Source organism: Neofelis nebulosa, chromosome 15, assembly GCF_028018385.1.
Source record: "Neofelis nebulosa isolate mNeoNeb1 chromosome 15, mNeoNeb1.pri, whole genome shotgun sequence".
Taxonomy (NCBI): domain Eukaryota; kingdom Metazoa; phylum Chordata; class Mammalia; order Carnivora; family Felidae; genus Neofelis; species Neofelis nebulosa.
This window is the reverse complement of record NC_080796.1, coordinates 43387007-43406823: the sequence shown is the minus strand read 5'-3', so window position 1 is coordinate 43406823 and position 19817 is coordinate 43387007. Positions and strand designations below refer to the sequence as shown.

Below are 19817 nucleotides of genomic sequence, written 5' to 3'. Positions count from 1 at the left end.
GGTTGCTCCAGATCTCTATAACTCGTATTCAGGCCATAGGCAGAGCCTAAGAAAGACCCCTGAGATGCCCAAGAGCCTTTTGGATTCTGTTGGGAGAAGAGGCTGAGGGCCAGCTCTGGGCAGAACCAGTCTTCCAATGCACAGCAGCCTCATTTTACTGAACAGCTTCCACTGGCAAGGAAAAGGCTTTCTGGGACCATTGTCCTCAGAGGGAAGCAGGGAAGAGAGTGTAGAAACAATAGTTCCTGCAAGCTCCTAACCCAGGTTGGGTCCTGATACCCCAAGCTGTCACTGCGGTGAATGGAATGGGCATAGAGCTAATACAATGTCCTAAGACAGATTTGCCTGGGAAGTGCCATGAGACATGGAGGAGGGAACTGTGGGGGGAGAGAAGAAAGAATGGTCTAATCAGAGGCATCTTAAGCAGCCCTGACCCTCAAGTCAGAATGATTTAGAGTTTTTATTGAGAGAACAGATGGAAGATGAGAGCATTTCCTGATGCAGAATGGCACTTCTTGGGCACTCATATGCTGCACAATATAGCATTATATCAATCTTCTCATAGCTCGAGATATAAATAAAATGAAGACGGTATTCAAACCCTTCTATTTGCCAGCAACCTCCCTTGGGTTGCTAACACTGAGGAGAAAACAGTAGGAGAACGGAGGCTATAAGAAAAATCGAGAGCTACTAAGGTGACCCGATTGCTACTATTTATTTAATGGAACAGTCATTATTTTCTTTCTTCAACATATGTGTCTGATAATGAAGCAAAAAGAAAGGAAAATAACTATCAATGTGCCACTTCAGAAACACACAAACATTTGCTAGCTTTTTCATTTTATTGATGTTCTTTTAATATATGTATTTATGATTAAACTAGTGCTCAAAGACTAACAGCACAGATAGCAATTCCGGATTAGAGTTGTTGTTGTTGTTGTTTTTTTCTTTTCTAAATACAGGCTCAATAAGATGGAGAACAGAGAAGAAATTGTTGTCAAACATAAAAATATGAATTGAATTTCTTCCTTTTCGATGGATCCTTAACATTGACTTGACCATATGGACACTGCAGAAGAAATAAAACAAACTATTATTGAATTATTTAACAAGCTTCTTGAAAAAGTGTAACACTTCTCATAGTGAAAAAAAGAGGCTGCTAATAATGTTATATAGATCATTTGATCTATTGGGTCCTGCCGACTAAGAGGAGAATAATGGCAACCTCTGGCAAATGGTCCTAATTAGGGTCCAAGAATCACTTCCTAAAGGCATCCTTCCAACTTTAAGAATTTTACTGTCAAAAACTCACTCTTAGAAAATTCTCAGGTCCTCAATTTATGCAAGGCTCTTATGCATTTGATTAGAAACAGCTAATGGCACAGGCAGAAACACACATAAATGGGAAGACTTAATTTTTCATTACAGGCTATAGTTAATACATGCATTTAATGTTTATTCCTTCATTGTAAAGTTGGTCAGTTAAAGGAAATAATACCTCCTTACCCCAAAACATACAGTCAAAATGGTCTGTAAATAGAGGTTGTTACCTGTTTATAATCTTAATGCTATAACAATTTACCTTACTAATGTGCTTTTTAAAAATTTTTAAAAATATTTCTTTCAAAGAGAGAGAGAGACAGAGACAGAGAGAGTGACAGTGGGGGAGGAGGCAGAGAGAAAGGGAGACAGAATCCGAAGCAGACTCCAGGCTCTGAGCTGTCAGCACAGTGCCCCAAGCGGGGCTCGAACTCACAAACTGTGAGATCATGGGCTCGAACTCACAAACTGTGAGATCATGACCTGAGCAGAAGTTGGACGCTTAACTGACTGAGCCACCCAGGTGCCCCAATTACTAATATGCTTTTTAAAAGTTATGGTGACACACACAATCCCATTTATTTTTTTGCTCAACATAAGGAAGGATTAGTTAGTTCACCTTAATCAGTGAGCACAGAGATATATTCACTGAAATATACGTCTTAGGAGATACAAAACACTAAGTTTGGGAGAGCTATCTTCATGGTTATGAAAATAGAGTAGAAAACAGCCACAGAAAGAATGGGAGAGGGAGAGAAGGAAATGAAGAAGAATAAAAGAAAGAAAGGGAAGGAGGGAAGGAAGAAAGGAAACCACCCTCATTGAAAGGAAACCCACTTCACAATGCTGATCAGATTTCTATTTATTCAGCTAATAATGAAGACAAAAATGTTGTCTGGGATCTAGTTTGTAATATTCTGGATTTCTTTTCCTGCCCTCCTTGCCCTTGCCTAGTGAATATGACTTATTTGAAACCTCATTAAAAGTTTCCTTGTAATAACGAACTCCCATGAATCTCAAATCACAGCATCTCAAGGAACTGATGCTCACAATGAAAAGTTACAAAATTCCATTAACTTTAAAGGTCCTATGTCGGTCCTAAGGATTTCCTTGTCCTTGGCTAAAGCTGCTTGTGAAAAGTGCCCTCCAGGTCTATTAGGCTTTTTTCACTTGACTTGTTTTTCAAATACTAGGTATTTACGAAGTTACAGAAGCACCGAAAACTGCTGGTGTAATGCGAGAATTTGCTACTCACGTGTCTGCAGGCAGACCCGCAGCATTTGCCTCTCTGCAAGTGGGCAAGCCCTGTAAGCACCAGATAGCCAGTGGCTGGATCCGTGTAGTTTAGCTGGCCAGCCTGAAGAATAATGCAATGAAACAATTCATTAATCTCAATATTCACCATATCTCCTCACCATAATTTCTACTCATAAAATACTGCAAGATTTTCTTTAAACAATATTAAACTTCTTCCCAGCAATTCTGGTGGCACTTGCAATTAAAGACTGAATGCATTCCAACATTACATACAATCCAACTTTATGTGACATAAGGAGAAAATATACAGTTTGAGAAAAATGAGAAGTTGATGGAAAAACAAGAACTCCTCTATACCCAATAACTATGTAGCCACTGCTCAGGTATTTTTCATTCAGTTTCTAGGTAACAAGTTTAATAACAGGTGATTTAGATGACTTTAAGAGCTTAAGAGGCTGAAAATGAACTTTCACTCAGAAGTTGCAGTTACAATTTTAGTACTTAAAATATGTGGATAATGATTTAAACTTACAGAAGAGGTGCTAATCAAAACCAACAGTCCTTACAGAAAAGTATTACCTTGCTATTATTGGACACTTTTCTTTACCTTCATGATGTGTTACTCCATTGCACATTTTATACTATTTTCTGTTTTTGGAGTGTTGTTAGTTCTGTTTTTAAGTGAAAAAGGTATTGTTTTAACATATTAACACGCACTGCTTTCACAAGGTTGATCAAAAGCAACTTTTACTACACCACTTCAGACGTCAAGGAAGCATACTCTACTGACATTTGAACTCAGTTTTTAAAAAGTGTCCCAAGGGGCGCCTGGGTGGCACAGTCGGTTAAGCGTCCGACTTCAGCCAGGTCACAATCTCGTGGTCCGTGAGTTCGAGCCCCGCGTCAGGCTCTGGGCTGATGGCTCGGAGCCTGGAGCCTGTTTCCGATTCTGTGTCTCCCTCTCTCTCTGCCCCTCCCCCGTTCATGCTCTGTCTCTCTCTGTCCCAAAAATAAATAAAAAACGTTGAAAAAAAATTAAAAAATAAATAAATAAATAAATAAAAAGTGTCCCAAGTACATGGTATGAAGGCAAAGGACATAATGTGGCCTATCCTGTGAATTTGGGCCATGGAGATGATATTATTTATCCTTGAGATTTTGTAGAGGAACCTTCTCTTGGGCTGTTTATAATAACCCATTTAACCACAAAGTAACACTGCATCATTCATGTATAGAACCTTTTCATTAAACTATGTATGACACCTGAATGTCTTCTAACATACTTTTGTATGTGCCACAAGTTACTTCTTCTGAGTGTCTTCCTTAATGACTAATCTGGCTGAGAATTTAACCAACTGTGCTTCAAAGACAAGGCATAGAGCAAGAAGACTTAGGGTTCAAGTCTAAGTCTACTCTAAGGCATTCCAGCAAAGCCAGACCAGGACCAAAGAAACCAGCAAGCAAGTCTCAAGGCCAGTCTACAGGGCCTCTCAGATCTCTTGGGACCACAGAGGCAGATTACACAAAACCAGGAGCAGTAACTACTTTAGAACGATCAATTGTCAAGACCTCACTTCTTTATGAAACCTGGGTTTGAAGACTTGGAAGAAAAGCCAAAAAACACCAGGAACTCTGTCAGCAGCCTTCTTTCCACTTCTCATAGTTTCTGGGAGTCTTCTGAGGGCAATCACCTAGCAACCCAGAAGCCTACCAGATTGCTTCTGCATTTGCGCCCACTCTCCTGATTTCCCTATTGATTGAGGAACTGTGAGCTTATTGGCTGCCCCCACAAACTTGATCTGTCCTCAGTAGATAAGCCTCAGGTAACGGTGGCAACAAGGATATGACAAGAATGCTGACAGTTTACAAGATGTTCCGTGATACAGATCAGCACAGGGAGAAAGAGACCCATCCGCCTTGAGGTGTGGGAAAAGGACCATGGTGGGGGGGGGGGGGGGTAGGGCTCTGATTTGTTGAAAAAGAAAAACAAACCTGTTATTGTATTTACTTCTGATCTCCTTGACATTCATTTCACTTGTGCTCCTGACACTGATGAAACAAATGTGGATTTCCTAATTTTTCCTTTCCCAGGCTGACTGAACCTGTCTTTACATGCCACTGCTGTTTGCTCTAAAAAAGATGGAACTTTTGCTTATATTTACCATATTTATATGGTGATGTATGGCAACAAATTACATATGTCATTTTCAATACAGTATAAACAAGAACACTCAAAAGCTGTCTGTCATTTCCTGATGAATCTTTATGCAGAAGTTTCAACACCTGAATGAGCCAAACAGTGGATTCCCAGGGCCTACTGTCAGCGGGGGGAGAAAAGTCAATTTTAGAAAATCTCCAAGGTTTTCTTCTCTACTTCTTCGGTACAAGCAACACCAGATATTAAGGACTGGTCACACAGTGTGTGTGACCTACTTAATAGGTTACTTTTACATCGCATTTGTATCTTCATGATAGAGTGCACGTGCTCTCTGAAGATAATAAAAACATAAATATGTTCCCTTTACACTTATGTGGTCTGAGGTGTTAGATACCGTGGGCGGAAATGGTAAATTGTGATATTGGTACTAATAAGGGATTGTCAAATCCCCAAACAGAGAAAAACATAGCTCAAGATTGTCTAGGAAGAATGTAAACGCCTGATTATAGTTTCTCTTACAATTGTGCTGTTAGGGTGCAGAGAAAAGACGAAAGGAGAGCAAAAATTAAATTAAAAATAAGTTTGGTTCACGTATGCATTACTAATATCATTGGATAGCGAAGTGTTTAACTGATGATGCAGATAAACACACAACCTATTTTTTCCTCTGACTTCTCAGCTCCTCTACCTCTGGCATCAATTCCTAACAACCCGCCCCCAACACACACACACACGCGCGCGCGCACAAAAGCATGGTGGGTTCCAAAATGCGACCAGAGTTTAGCTCGGACGCTGGTCAGAAAGGACCCACACTTAGCACAGATATACATTAACTCTGCTCGGAATAGCAAACTGCACAGTTTTCAAGCGAAAAGGTCGGAGCAGGAAGCGCGCGTACTCGTCAGACGCCAGAGGCTGGACTGCGCGGGCTTCCAGGAACCTCTCCCTCTGCTCGGGGCGCGCAGGCGCACCGATCCCGGGCTCCCGCGGGGCCTGGGTGCGGCGGGGCGGGGTGCGGCGGGGTGGGGCGGGGCGGGGTGCGGCGGGGTGGGGCGGGGCGGGGCGGGGTGGGGCGGGGCGGGGCGGGGCGGGCAGGAGGGGCCTCACCGCGCACGCGGCTGCGTGCAGGTCTGCGATCCGCCTCTCGGCCGCCGTTAACTCTTCACTCTCCCGACTGCTCGCCGCTCCCTCTAGTCCGCCTTGCGAGCAGCGCCCGGAGCGTCCGCGGTCTTCTTTAGAAGCGGAGCAGAGGGTTAAGCAGAGGTGCCGTCGGAACCCTCCCCCGACCCAGAGAAGTTTCGGAGGCAGAGCTGCTTGCGGTTGCGTCCTGAGCGCGGCGCGTGCCCACGCCGGGATCTGTCTGGCCGCCATGGCCGCCGTCGGCCTGGAAAGGCGGGGCGCCCCGCGCTGGGGCCCGGCGGGACGGCCACGCGGGTCCGGGCTGCGCGTTGGGAGGCCGGCCTCGGGCCTCGGGCGTCGGGCCCGCGCCGCGAGGACCCAGCTTTCGGCCTCCGCTGCTGGGTCCTGCTGCGGAAATAAAAATGGACTTTTTAGGCGGCCGATGAAGTTCCAGCACGATGCGGAGACGGGGAAGAATGGGCCATTTCTAATCGTGGGGCCTAAATTCTAAGCGGACATTTTTTTCTCATGTCACATTAGACTTGAGATCATTCAGCATAATCGCCACACCTGTTAAGATGCAAGAAAGGGATCAAAATACCCGAGGTTTGTTTATGATCAGCTAGGGTCTGTTCAGAAAAGGCTGGGCATTTACAGGTAACATGCACTATGAATAAAGCTGGCCTCGCCTAAAAAGAGGACCAAAAGTGAAATCGCACACTGAATAAGAAAAGGCAGTATTTTCATGTTGTTAAATACTTGCAAAATCCAGACAAAATTCTGTCCTTTCTGAAACGTAAAAGTTATCGAGATACCCCCACAAAATTGAATTTTGAGAACATTAGCACAAGCCCAGGAGGCAATTTCAGGTGTTAGAATTAAATTAACACCACTCCTACCCCTCTCCCTCCACCCCACCCCCTCAGCCTGCGTTTTTGCAAAGGAGGGTTGAAGAGTAGCCATTTTGTAAGTGTTCTTCAGTTTTCAAGAATTGAGGGCAGGAATCCATCCCCGAGGGCAAGATTGGATCGTTGAGTTGCGCAGAAGTTTGACCAAGCCACCATAGGCCATCACTACTTTTTTTTTTTTTTTTTTTTTTTTTGGTATCTGCATTTACCATGTCTGGAATTTACTTAGTAGGTGCTGATTGAACCGACCGTATTGGCCCATTAAAAATTTCATAGCGAATTAGTATTTTTGGCAACTCTGTTTCCTTTGTGTTGGAATCATCAATTAGTTATTAGTTTAAAACCAGGAAGGCTAAAGAGGGACCTAAAGAAAAAAGCAGTGCAAAGGTGGGACGAAACTTGAGAAGGGACTCCATCCACCACAAGTCAGGTGTGTTTGTGTGCTTTTTCCCTAACCAAATTCTGGAATAAGGAAATAAGTCTAGAAGTTCAGATTGATTGCGTTGTTTTTTTAAAATTGAGGATAAGGACCTATTAATAATTGGTCATGGCATTAATTCAAAGGGTGGGAACAACATTTTGCAGAGATGAAATAGTCTAGACCATGTTCAAATAGAAAATACTCTTACAACAGGGTTAAGTATTTTTACATGAAGCTTTTGTTCTGGTGGATGGGGGGGCGGGAAATCTTTGTGTTAATAAAATAGTTCTGTATTCTGATCATGATGGTCACACAAGTCTACACATGTGATAAGATATAGAACTCTATACACCTTGTTCCCATATAACATTCTTCGTTTTGGTATTGTACTATAAGTATGTAAGATGTAACCATTGGGGAAACCTGGGTAAAGGGAATCTATCTTTGCAACTTCTTGTGAAACCGTAATTATTTCCAAATCTAAGAACAATAGTTTTTTAAAAAAAGATGTAAAAATGGTTTCCAAATTACTTGTTAAGGTAGATCACTGAATTAGCCAGAACCTTTCTACATCTTCTCCATTCCCAGGTTTAAAAATCAGCCTTTTTGGTTAAGGCCCTTTGGGCGTTTAGGCTGAGAAAGCTGTTTTGTACTATTAACATGTTACTTGGGTGTGCATTCTTACAGATATTTATTTTTTAAATATAATAACAGCTAGAAATCTGTGTGATTAAGAGTTTAATAAAGTATATTATTACAAATAATTTCCAAACATTTGATAATTATCATTTAGACATTGAATAGATTATCTGCCTCCTTCAATTTTCATTTGATTTTCATACTTTAGAGTCAGTGTCATTTCACATCCAGTAAATTTCATTCATTGTGTCTCTTGTTTCAAAAAGCCTCCTCAGAGCTTGACCCTTACCTTATTTTAGCGTGTCTTCATTTCTTTTTCAATTCTCCACACTCACAGTGGACAAAACTGTATGAACGTGGGGGCACAGCGTCCTACCTTAGAATGGTAAAGTAAGTCCTCACTTTATTTGCAAAGCATTTACATCCAGATATGCTTTAGGAAGAGTTATTTTGTGTCACATATCTGCATGTAACATGAGATTGGATATATTTTATACTTCTTCCCATCATTTGAGATGCTTATGTTGATAATGAACATGATTGTTATTTTGGAGAGGTGGAGGAGAGGAGTTCAAAGAAATGCATTCCCCTAGGTTTCATCTATATTAATTTTTAAATAGATATGGTAGGCGTCTCTAGGTTTCAAGATACAGATCACACAACTTAATCTGGTTACAATAAAAGGAATTTGCTCATTTAACTATAAAGCATGACCTGATTCAGGGCTCAACAATATTATCAGGGCTCAGTCTTTCCATCTTCAGCCATGCCTCTTCACTGTTAATTCCCTTTTGAGTCAGGTTCTTTTCTCATTGGTGAAAGATGGCTGCAAATGGCTCCCAGGGCTTCATCCTTTCTCACCCTTGTCCATTTAAAATGAGAATCTTGTTATGAAGCTTCTAGACAAGAAGAAGCCTTTTTGCCCCCCAAAGTCCTAACAGTATCTCTCTTCACCGTGTGTCCATTCCTGGACCAATCTTTACAAGTACATGTTATCCATCAGCCAACCAGGCCCTATCTCTGCAACCGCCTATGTGCAACCGCATCTAAACCCCTGGCTGCGAAGGGCCTGTATTGATGCTGGGGGCACAGTTAACAAGTGTCCACTATAGTGTGACTTGCAAAGGCAAAACAAATTCTAGCAGCCCACCCAGTTCTTTTAGGATTTCGTATTTAATTGTGATTTAAAACATTCTGTCACGGTTCCTCTGGTTCTCCTCTAGATGTCCTTCTTTTGATCTCCCACAATTATCTACCTCATTTGAGCTTTCTATATGATTCTTTTTTGCATTGTTTTCCCAACAGATCATAAACAAGACAGTAATGTGTCATGTACATCTTTGTTTCTCCACAGCCCATCTTATAGTACTGTGACACTTAGTGAATAATAAATAATGAATTTTTGGATGGATAAATGAGTCAGTGGTTCTTCATTCTCAAATACATATTCCTGACTACTGGGCAAAATTTCCATATGAAATTTTAAAATTAACATTCTATACACTATTTGGAAATATTTACATTATTGGTTGTAAATAAATACTTTAAAAACTAGATGGTAAAGATACTAACATTTTGAAATCTTATTAAATTGTATTTATTAAAGAAGATAGGGTCACTTTACTGACAAACAGGACACATGCATACATTATCAAATCATCTAAGCCCCTGAAATGCTGTCTCTAAATGATTTTAAATGCTATCTTTTAATAAACTGCCCTATTAGTATTTAATAAATTGCCCTATTAATAAATTGCCCTATTAATAAATTGCCCTATTAATAAATTGCCCTATATGTATGCCCTGTTAGTGGACAAATTAGTGCTGGAGTCACAGAGCTACCCACAGATTTCTTGTCCATATACTGCCTGTTTCGCACAGTTCTTTTTGGACACTGATTTATGTATTTGATGTTTTTCAAACAGCTGAATGGTGTGTTATGACATGTCATGTTCCATGTATAGTGCATTTTCACTATCAATTCTTATGATTGAGAGCAAATGTTACATGCCCCTAAGGTTGCCTATAGGGAATCTTTGTTTCATTTAATGGGACATCCAATAGCACACTTTGTTTCACAGAGCTGGTCTTAGAAAATTCTTTGGGGAATTATAAACACTTTTGTTTGCAAGCCCAGTGAATCTCTGCTGACTCCACCACGGATGCTGCCCCACCAATGCTGCATGCCCAGAGCACTACTGCACTTGGCTCTTACGTTCCTATTTTGTTTTTGTTTTCTTCGATGAGCTGTAGAAGGGCTATACAACATGAAGTAATCTAGCCATTTACCTCTTCTTTCATCCTCTCTGTCATTCTTTAATGAATAGTAGTCTACCCCAATTGCCAACTTAGTGTCAAGGATAACTTGATGGTTAAATCCAGTGTACGTAGACAGTACTTACCTGACTAAAACTGCATGCTGCTTTCACAGCAGTCCATCATCTCCCCTTCTTCAGTAGTCTTCAGCCCTTCTCACTACGAAATAACTTCCTGAGGGGGGCACCTGGGTGGCTCAGTTGGTGGAGCATCCAACTCTTGGTTTTGGCTCAGATCATCGTGATCTCATGATTCATGAGACTGAGCCCCATGTCGGGCTCCGTGTTGACAGCATGGAGCCTGCTTGGGATTCTCTCTCTCCCTCTCCCTGACCCTCCCCCACTCATTTCACACACACTGTCTCAAAATAAATAAATAAGCATTAAAAAAAAAAAACCACTTCCCTGAGTTTATCCATGCTTATGTTTTTAATCTATTACATATTTGCTAATAGTCCAATCTCTGCTTCAGAATCAATGCTTATGAGAGCGACACCCCTATCTATCCATCCACCTGCTGGACACCAGCACTTAGAAAATACCCCAAACTCATCATATTCGAGATGAACTTAATCATCATTCCCTTTGAAATCATCCCTGTTTATTGTCTTTTTTTTCCCCAAATGTTTATTTATTTTGAGAGACAGAGAGAGAGAGCGCGTGCGCACATGAGTGGGGGAAGGGCAGAGAGAGAGAATCCCAAGCAGGCCCAGCGCTATCAATGCAGAGCCCAACATGGGGCTAGATCTCAGGAACCATGAGATCATGATGTGAGCCAAAATCAAAAGTTGGATGCTTAACTGACTGAGCCACCCAGGCACCCCTGTTGTCTATTTTAAAGGCACAGCCATCCAACAATTCGTCTAATTTAGAGATCTTGGAGTGATCCTTAACTCTTTCCACATCTTCCCATCCAATCACCCACAACCTACCTGTTTCAGGTTTGCTTATCTGCGTCTCAAACCGGTCCTCCTTTGCCCTCAATCATTGTTCTAGTTCAGGTCATTATCATTTCTTTCCCCATGACTACAGCTAGAGCAGAATGGTTCATTGATGTAAATAATAAATAATGAGGGCATATTCTGTATCAGGGCCTTCTGCTGAATGCTGGAGACTTATTGTTCATATGTTGTGTGTGCTATTTATTCTGATAAAAAAAAAATGACCCTTATCTTTTTGGAGTGGTGAAGTTACACCTGTCCTTAAAGCCTCAGCCCATATGTTGTCCCCTCCAGCAAACTTTCCCTGACCATTCACTTTTCTGTTACCCCAGCTCCTCTGCAGGCTGGGCTGGGCACACCACCTCAATGCTCCCAGTGTATCCAAACCCTACACTGTACTTTCTTGTTGTGTAGTTTTACGTTTATGAGGGCTTTTAATTGGCAGATTGTGAGACCTTTAAGGGTAAAGACTGTCTTATCTTTGTAATTATCTAGTAGCACAAGTACATAGGAAAGGCTAAAAAAGAAATGCTTGTTGAAATGTGTGGATGAATGAACAATGGGAGCAAAACCCCACATCTGAGTCACACAGCAAAGAAATGATACAAATGCCTTCCTGCTCATATTCACGGTTAAGAATCAGTATTGGGTTTTATCAACATATCAGTTGTTCTCAGGATATTGTTCTGAGACACAGTATACCAAGATAACAAGGTAACTATGATTTTATTTGGCAATCTACTTATTAAGTTCCCCCCAAACGGTCATTGAATTAATGGTAAGTGCAGTGTATGGGCTGCATTTCAAATGAAGTTAAGTTTATGTTGACAGTGAAGTCCAGCCTTGTTAACCCTGAACAATCATTCCAATTATAAACTACATGCACACAATCACTGTCACATAAAATATCAAGACTAATTACTTCTAGCCCTTTTGTTATGCAAGTATTAAAAATGAAACCTACTCTTAGGTATATTCAATATTAACAACGCAATCCCCACCAAGAATATTACTTTAAAAATCCAGCAAGAATTTAGTTCCATTTTTTACCTTATCACACACAAAAAATGGGTTAGTATCCTGCTTTTAAAATGATATGAGCAGCCACTGTTGTATAGGATTTCCCACATACCAACACAGTTGTAAAGAGATCTTGGTTAAGGCCATAAATGCAACATACAAATCAGAGCATTGTTCTCTGCACTCTTGTTGCTGCCTGAGGGAGCAAAGCATGTCCACTGTTCCATGACTGGAATGAAAGGCACACTGAGTTTCAGGTCAAATATCCATGACATTGACGTGTATGACTAGTCTACTGAGTATGATGCATGTTAATATCTTCCCAGTGGTGGTGTGAGTGATATGCCTCAGTGATCAACACAGCACGCACGACCCCTTTAGTCTCTCTACAGGTGTAAAATTGATGCATCTTTGAAATCGTGTGGAATGTGAATCTTTCATGTGCAGTTAAACTGTAATATTGCTGTGTGAATTGTCATATTTGTGTAATTCTGTAAGGATGGCATCAACACCAGTTGCTCTATCTGATGATATTTTTTGATGGCACATTCCGGATGGCATTGTTGTGAGCTAAACCTGTTTGTACCACATCATGGACCAGTAATAAAACAAAAATCAAAGCATCATGGCTGACTGAGCACAGTGACAGTGCTCTGGCCATACTGTGATTTTTTTTTGAAATGGTGGTACATTTGGAACACAACTGGGTAATTCATCCACCAGTCTAAATTCCATGATAGTAGTAACATATATATTCTGCCTGCCATTTTATTCTGCTAAGAACAACAGAATAAAACCTACTCTTATGTCTAATTCTGACCCATAATTCTGCGGATGAATAATCCTTGAATGGTAGCATGTGGAAATAGTGTTGTCTTTGAAGTCCTTGAGTTGAATCTTTATCTGTCTGCTTCCTAGTCCGGTGACATTGAGATTATTTGACTTCTCCAAGCCTGGGTTTCCTCCTCTGTAGAATGTGAAAATTATCTCAGAGCTGAATTACCATAAACACTAAACGAGATAGTGTACATAGAACATCTGACATGGTGTCAGGCTCACGAGTTCACTATTGCTACCATTGAACCAGGAAACTACTGTGTTTTCAGTCTTTCTGTATGTAGCTCCTAGGTGCTCAGTAGTTCCGTTGCTATTTTACTATCCATCCTTTATGGCATGAGATTTAGCTTCCTTGAACAATTAATTACTTTTTACTCATAAATGATAAATACTTGCTAGATGTTTGCATAACTAAACAGTTTTCAATTACTTAAAAGAAAAATCTACACCACACTAAAAATCTTCTGTACAGAAAAGGAAACAACAAAATGAAAAGGCAATCTACCGAATGGGAGAAAATATTTGCAAACCATATATTGATAAGGCATTAGTATCCAAAATATGTAAGAAACTCATATGACTCAATAGTAAAAAACCCAAAGACCCCATTATGAAATGGCAAAGGACCTAAATAGACATTTTTACAAATAAGACATGAAAATGGCCAACGGGTATATGAAAAGGTGCTCAACATCGCTAATCATCACAGAAATCACAATGAGATATTACCTCACACCTTTTAGGATGAATATTACCCAAAAACACAAAACAAAAAAGTAACAAGTGTTGGCGAGGGTGTGGAGGAAAGGGAACACTTGTACACCGTTAGTGGGAATGTAAATTGACACAGCCATTATAGAAAACAGTACTGAGGTTCCTCAAGTTCAATTAAAAATGGAACTAACATATGATCCACCAATCCCACTTCTTGGTATATATCCAAAGGAAATGAAATCACTATCGCGAAGATATGTCTGTGCTCCAATTTTCATTGCATGTTTATTTACCAAAGCCAACATATGGAAATAACCATTATCAGTTATGTATGTGTTAGTCTGGTTGCCTCTTTTTAAAAACAACAGCATTACAGAGATATTGAGGTATAACTGGTATACAATAAACTACACATATTTAATGGGCACAGTTTGATAAGATATACCCATTAAATCATCACAACAATCAAGATCATGAACATATTTATCATCTCATATTTTTCTTATGCCCTTTCATAATCCCTTCCTCCCAACCCTCCTTTTACCATATACTTGAAGAGCATGTGTATTCTGCTGTTAGGTGAAATGGTCTATAAATATCAATTAGGCCAAGCTATTAGTCAAGTCTTCTATGTCCTTGATAATTTTCTACTTATTTATCAATTCTTAAGAGCATTTAAATATCTGACATTAAGTTTGGATTTGTCTATTCCTGCAATTTTGTCAGCTTTTGCTTTATGTGTCTTGAAGCTCTGTTATTAGATGCATAAATGTACAGGATTATTTCCTCTTGATGAATTGAGTCCATTATCATTATATTATGCCCTTCTTCATTTATGCTATTTTTCTTTGTTCTGAAATCTGTTTTGTCTGACACTAATATAACCATTCCAGCTTTCTTTTGATAAGTGTTGGTATGGTGCATCTTTTCTTATCCTTTTACTTTTAACTTACTTTTTTTTTTTTTTTAACTTAAAGTGTGTTTCTTATAGGCATCATATACTTGGGTCTTTTTTAAAATTCAATTTCACAGTCCCTGCCTTTTAATTGATATTTAGACCAGTAGTGGCCAATGGTGGCTCTCCAAAATATATGTCCATGTTCCAATCCCTGGAATCTCTAAATGTTACCTTTTTTGAGAGACAAAGAAGGTATTTTTCAAATGTAATTAAGCCAAGGATTTTAAGATGAGGAGATCATCCTGGATTATCAGGGGTTTGGGGTTCGAGAAGAGTCTAAATCGAATGATAAATGTCTTTATAACAGACATTCAGAAGAAAAGACTACGTCAAGGTGGAGGCAGAGATTGTGGTGATGCAGGGATTGACGTGATGCAGCCATAAACTCAGGAACAGTGGGACAGCCATGAGAGGACGGAAGAGGCAAGGACTGTATTTTCCCTTAGAGCCCCCAGAGGGAGTTCAGTCCTCCTGGATTTTGAACTTCTAGTCTTCCAAACTGAGAGAGAGCAAATTGTTGTTTTAAGCCTGATAAAATATTTTTGTGTCATTCAAGATCCAATAGTCCCATTTCTCCCTTCAAAAGTTTTGCATATATATACACAATGTGATCTCTCAATCTTTGTGACGCCTTGTTTGTAAAATTGATCTCAATAATTCTCCTCATCCACATATTCATATTCCCTCACGTTGTGATTTTTGCATCTCCTCCCACTAAGGGGTGGGTTAATCTTTCCCACTTGAATTGGAACTTGGTTATACTACTGGCCAGTGTGACTTCAGCAAATGTGACACAAGCAGCTGCTTGAAAAGCACTTGTGCACTGAAGCTCCCCCTCTTTTAGTTGGAAGCATGAGATCATGATGCAAAAAAGCCCATGCTAGGCTTTTGCAGAGGTCTTGAGAAGAAAAATCGGAGCACCCTTGCTGACATCCAGCATCAATTGGCAGACATGTGAGTAAGGCCATCTTAGACAATCCAGCCCCAGGCAATCTGTCACATGAAGAGGGCCTCATGAGTGATTTCTAGAGAGGAGAGAAGGACTGCTCATCTGGACCTGCCCAAATTGCTGCCCACAGAGTCATGACCAATTTAAATGGCTCTTGGTTTCAGACGCTAAGTATTGAGGTAATTTGTATTACATCAATGGTTAACTGCAACACTCTCTTAAACTCCTTGTTCTAGTCAAAGGAGGCTAATTGCAATAACAGACAATACCAAGATCTAAGTGGATTTTACACAGTGAAAGTTTATTTCTTACATAAAACCCACTGAGGATGTTTCTGGTCAGTCAGCTCTCCTCATCAGCCCTCCTTCAAGCAGCGATCCAGGAATTATGTCTTCCTTAATCACTTGGTGTGCTATTATCTAACATAGCATCTCTCAGTTCACTGAAAGGACCATCTCAGCCTGGAAGTGACTTCATTCACTAGCCATATTGTCTTACCAAGATGTAAAGATGTAAAGTAGATAGGAAACGTATCCTGACTCTGTATTTGCCATCTCTGATTTATCCACATAGCCCTTTGTTATTCATACTTTCTTAGGACATGAACAAGTGTGTGTCCCTTCTTCCCACACGGAACTGTAACCTTAAAAATAGAGTCCTATCTACTAGTTTTTCTTGCAGTACCTAATCTAAATCCTTGTATATGGTAGAGATGCCCTAGTAAAGATTTATAGTTTTATATAATTTTCGATGTACATTAAGAAACTCTATTTTATTTAATTCTCAGCAAAATTTAAGATAGTAAATATATAATTATCTCCATTTTTACAAATAGCAGAGCTGATGATCAAGATGTGTAAGTAATTTGTCCAAAGTTACTACCTAGGAAATGGCAGACGTGGAACTGAAACCGAATAACCTGAACTCTAAGTCTTTATCACACTACCAGACACATTTATTTAAGTAAACTAAATCTTTGCCTTTTTTCCCCTAATTTATCCTATATCCAATTCAGTCACTGAATTCTGTTCATTCTTCTCTCATAACATATTTCCTTTCCTTTGAATTCTTATTGCAATTTTACCTGGTTTAGGTCATTGTCACTGTATGCCTAAGTTACTGCAAAAGCCTCCTAAATTGTACCTACTGCCTCTAGTCTCCTCCTTCTCTAATTAATTCTTAATGCTGTTGTCAAAATAACAGTACTCAACACACCATTTCAATAGTCATTTTCTGGTTCAAAAAGCCTCAATGTCACAACTCTACATGTAGGAAAAAATATGGACTCATTAGCTAGGCATTTATGGTACTCCCATACTTTGACCCCTGAAATACCTTTCTAGTCTTATGTCTTGTTACACTGTAGGTCTGTCCTAGTCAGACTAATCTACCCAATCTCCCCTAAATTATCCATGTTGTAGGCATGTTATTTTGTCTCCACATCAGTTATTTCTTCCCTATGCCCCCAATTTTTTTTCACTGTCCATTCCTCCCCCATGGGTCCCTGAGAATAATTCTGAGTCTAAGTCAATCTTGGAAATCCCATTCTTCCTGCAGTTATTGATTTATGCAAATTCCTGGCCAATGAGACGTGGGGGAATTTCCGCAGAGAGGCTTCTGGGAATGGTTTTCTTACCCTTATAAGACAAAAAGCACTTTGGTTTCCAGGTATATGGCATGGAAGATATGCTTAAAAACACCCCTACAAAAAGTTTAATTGCAAACATTTTTAAAATGTATTTTTATATTTAAATGTACAATGTATTGTACATATGTATAATTGTACATATTGTACAATGTAACATGTATTTTGTATTTAAAATGTATTTCTGTATTTATTTTTTTTTATTTATTTATTTATTTATTTTTTTTAATTTTTTTTTTTCAACGTTTTTTATTTATTTTTGGGACAGAGAGAGACAGAGCATGAACGGGGGAGGGGCAGAGAGAGAGGGAGACACAGAATCGGAAACAGGCTCCAGGCTCCGAGCCATCAGCCCAGAGCCTGACGCGGGGCTCGAACTCACGGACCGCGAGATCGTGACCTGGCTGAAGTCGGACGCTTAACCGACTGCGCCACCCAGGCGCCCCTAAAATGTATTTCTGTATTTAAATACAGTTAAACCTGAAAAAGTAGGGGAAAAGTCCAGGCAGCAAAACCCCAAAACTGAACTTAACATTAAAGTGGTAATTAATCTCTAACACTATTGTTGCCCTGGAGAACTTTGTTAGTCTTGGTAACTATGATGCTTGAGTTTTAGTGGATGAGTGAAGTCAGGAGATATGGCCTTGGCCTGCGCCAAATGAGTAGTTTCAGCCAAGATCCTGTTATACAGCTTAGGTATTCGAAAAGCTACACTCTTAGTCAGGGCCAGGACTGGGGTGAAGTCAGTAAGGCACTTAATTCACCCTATTCACAGCCCTGCCCTTAGTGAATGGGTAGACTGTAAAACAAATCTACCTCCCAGGAATTAGAGTAGGAAGGGAACTAGTCTGTCTCTGCCTGGACGCCCCTAAAAATTTGTAAAGAGAGGTCTGCCCACCCATGAGTTAGAGACGAAAAGTTTCATTTCCTACTGTATTAACCTGCTAGAGTTGCAATAACAAAATTCCCCAGATTAGATTGCTTAACCAGCAGAAATTTATTTTCTCACAGTCTGGAAGCTAGAAATCCAAGACTAAGATATCTTTAGGTGTGGTTTTTTCTGAGGCCTCTCTCCTTGGTTTGCAAATCACTGTTTTTTCCCCTCTGTCTTCACATGGTCTTCCTTTGTGCATATGCATCCCTGGTGTCTTTTCCTTTTCTTATAAGGACACTAGTTCTATTGGATTAGGGCCCCACCATTACGACCTCACTTAAACCTAATACTTCTTTAAAGGCCCTAACTACAAATAAATCATATTGGGGGTTAGGATTCGACATATGAATTTGGGAGAAGTACACAATTCAGTTCATTATACCTACTTGGTCCATTAAAATCCAGGTCAAGATAAGAACAAGAATTTGTCCTGGGGTGCCTGGGTGGCTCAGTCAGTTAAGCAGCAACTCTATTTTGGCTCAGCTCATGATCTCATAGTTCATGAGTTCGAGCCCCTATTTGGGCTCTGTGTTGACAGCATGGAGCCTGCTTGGGATTCTCTCTCTCCCTCTCTCTCTGCTTGCGCTCACACATTCTCTCTCTCTCAAAATAAATAAATAAACTTAAAAAAAAAAAAAAGAATTTGTCCTAAGTTAGTAGAACCCCTGGCTGCCTGATAAAGCAAAATGAGAGAATAAATTCTCTCTACAGAGATAAAACTTCAATCCTGGCCCCATAAGATTTCTACAGAGAAAGTCCTGCTGATAGGATTCCACAACACACAATTACAAAGGACATGAGGAATCAAGGTATCATGAACCAACAGCAAACATAAATAACAAACAGTATACTTTAACAACCAAAACGAATAATTAAATGATCAGTTATAGAATATGAAATAATGGTCTAAAATGTTTAAAGAAATAAACATTGGAATTGCAAACATGAGACAGAAACAACATAAAAGATTTTAAAAGCCAGATATATTGTAATGACAACGAACTGGAAATTCACAAATGAAAAACAGAATAATTAACGTTAAAAACTCAGTAGGGGGGAAGGTGCGAGATGGTAGCATAGGAAGATCCTAAACTCATGTCCTCCCATGGACACACCAAATCTACAACTACAGAGGCACCTGGCTGACTTGTTGGTAGAGCATACAACTTGTGATCATGGTGTTGTGAGTTCAAGCCCCACTTTAGGGGTAGAGATTACTTAAAAATAAAACCTTTAAAAATTAAAATAAAATCTTAACAAAAAAATCTACAGCTACATATTGATGATATCCCTCTGGGGAAAAAAATCTGAAAACAGAATGAACTGTTTTTCATAACAAAAGATAAAAGGACTACACTGACATGGGTAGGAGAGACAGAGACATTGTCTCACACAAAACCACCCACATGCACCAACACACAATTGAGAGACCTTATCAGACCGGTGCTCCTCCTGCAGGAGCAAGGGGTTGGTGCCCTACATTAGGCATCCTGGCCCCTGGGATCTACACCAGAATGATGAATTCCCAGAATGTCTGACTTGGAGAACCAATGGTGCTGACATGGAGTGGGGGGGCCCCAAAGTGATGTAAAAAATCTGAGATTCTCTTCTGGGATAGCTTTAGTATAGTCTCACCAGCTCCCAGACCCAGAGGAAAAATAGCAATTTGAAAAGTACTATGT

At 40.0% G+C, this 19817-nt stretch overlaps 1 protein-coding gene across 3 annotated transcripts in view; it reads right to left on the bottom strand.

Annotated features, from left to right (window-relative positions):
* Window positions 1-823: 823 nt before the first annotated feature.
* C15H1orf53 (chromosome 15 C1orf53 homolog) overlaps window positions 824-19817 on the bottom strand; it is a 108450-nt gene continuing 89456 nt past the window's right edge. For 2 of the 3 annotated variants that reach the window (XM_058700923.1, XM_058700924.1), the window contains 3 exons: window positions 5843-6262; window positions 2576-2677; window positions 824-1069 (listed from right to left, as the gene is read on the bottom strand). In XM_058700923.1, the coding sequence (XP_058556906.1) occupies window positions 998-1069; window positions 2576-2677; window positions 5843-6262 (594 nt within the window). In that variant the 3' untranslated portion in view covers window positions 824-997. The remainder of the gene's footprint in view (window positions 1070-2575; window positions 2678-5842; window positions 6263-19817) is intronic. The other variant, XM_058700925.1, reaches the window with a different exon arrangement.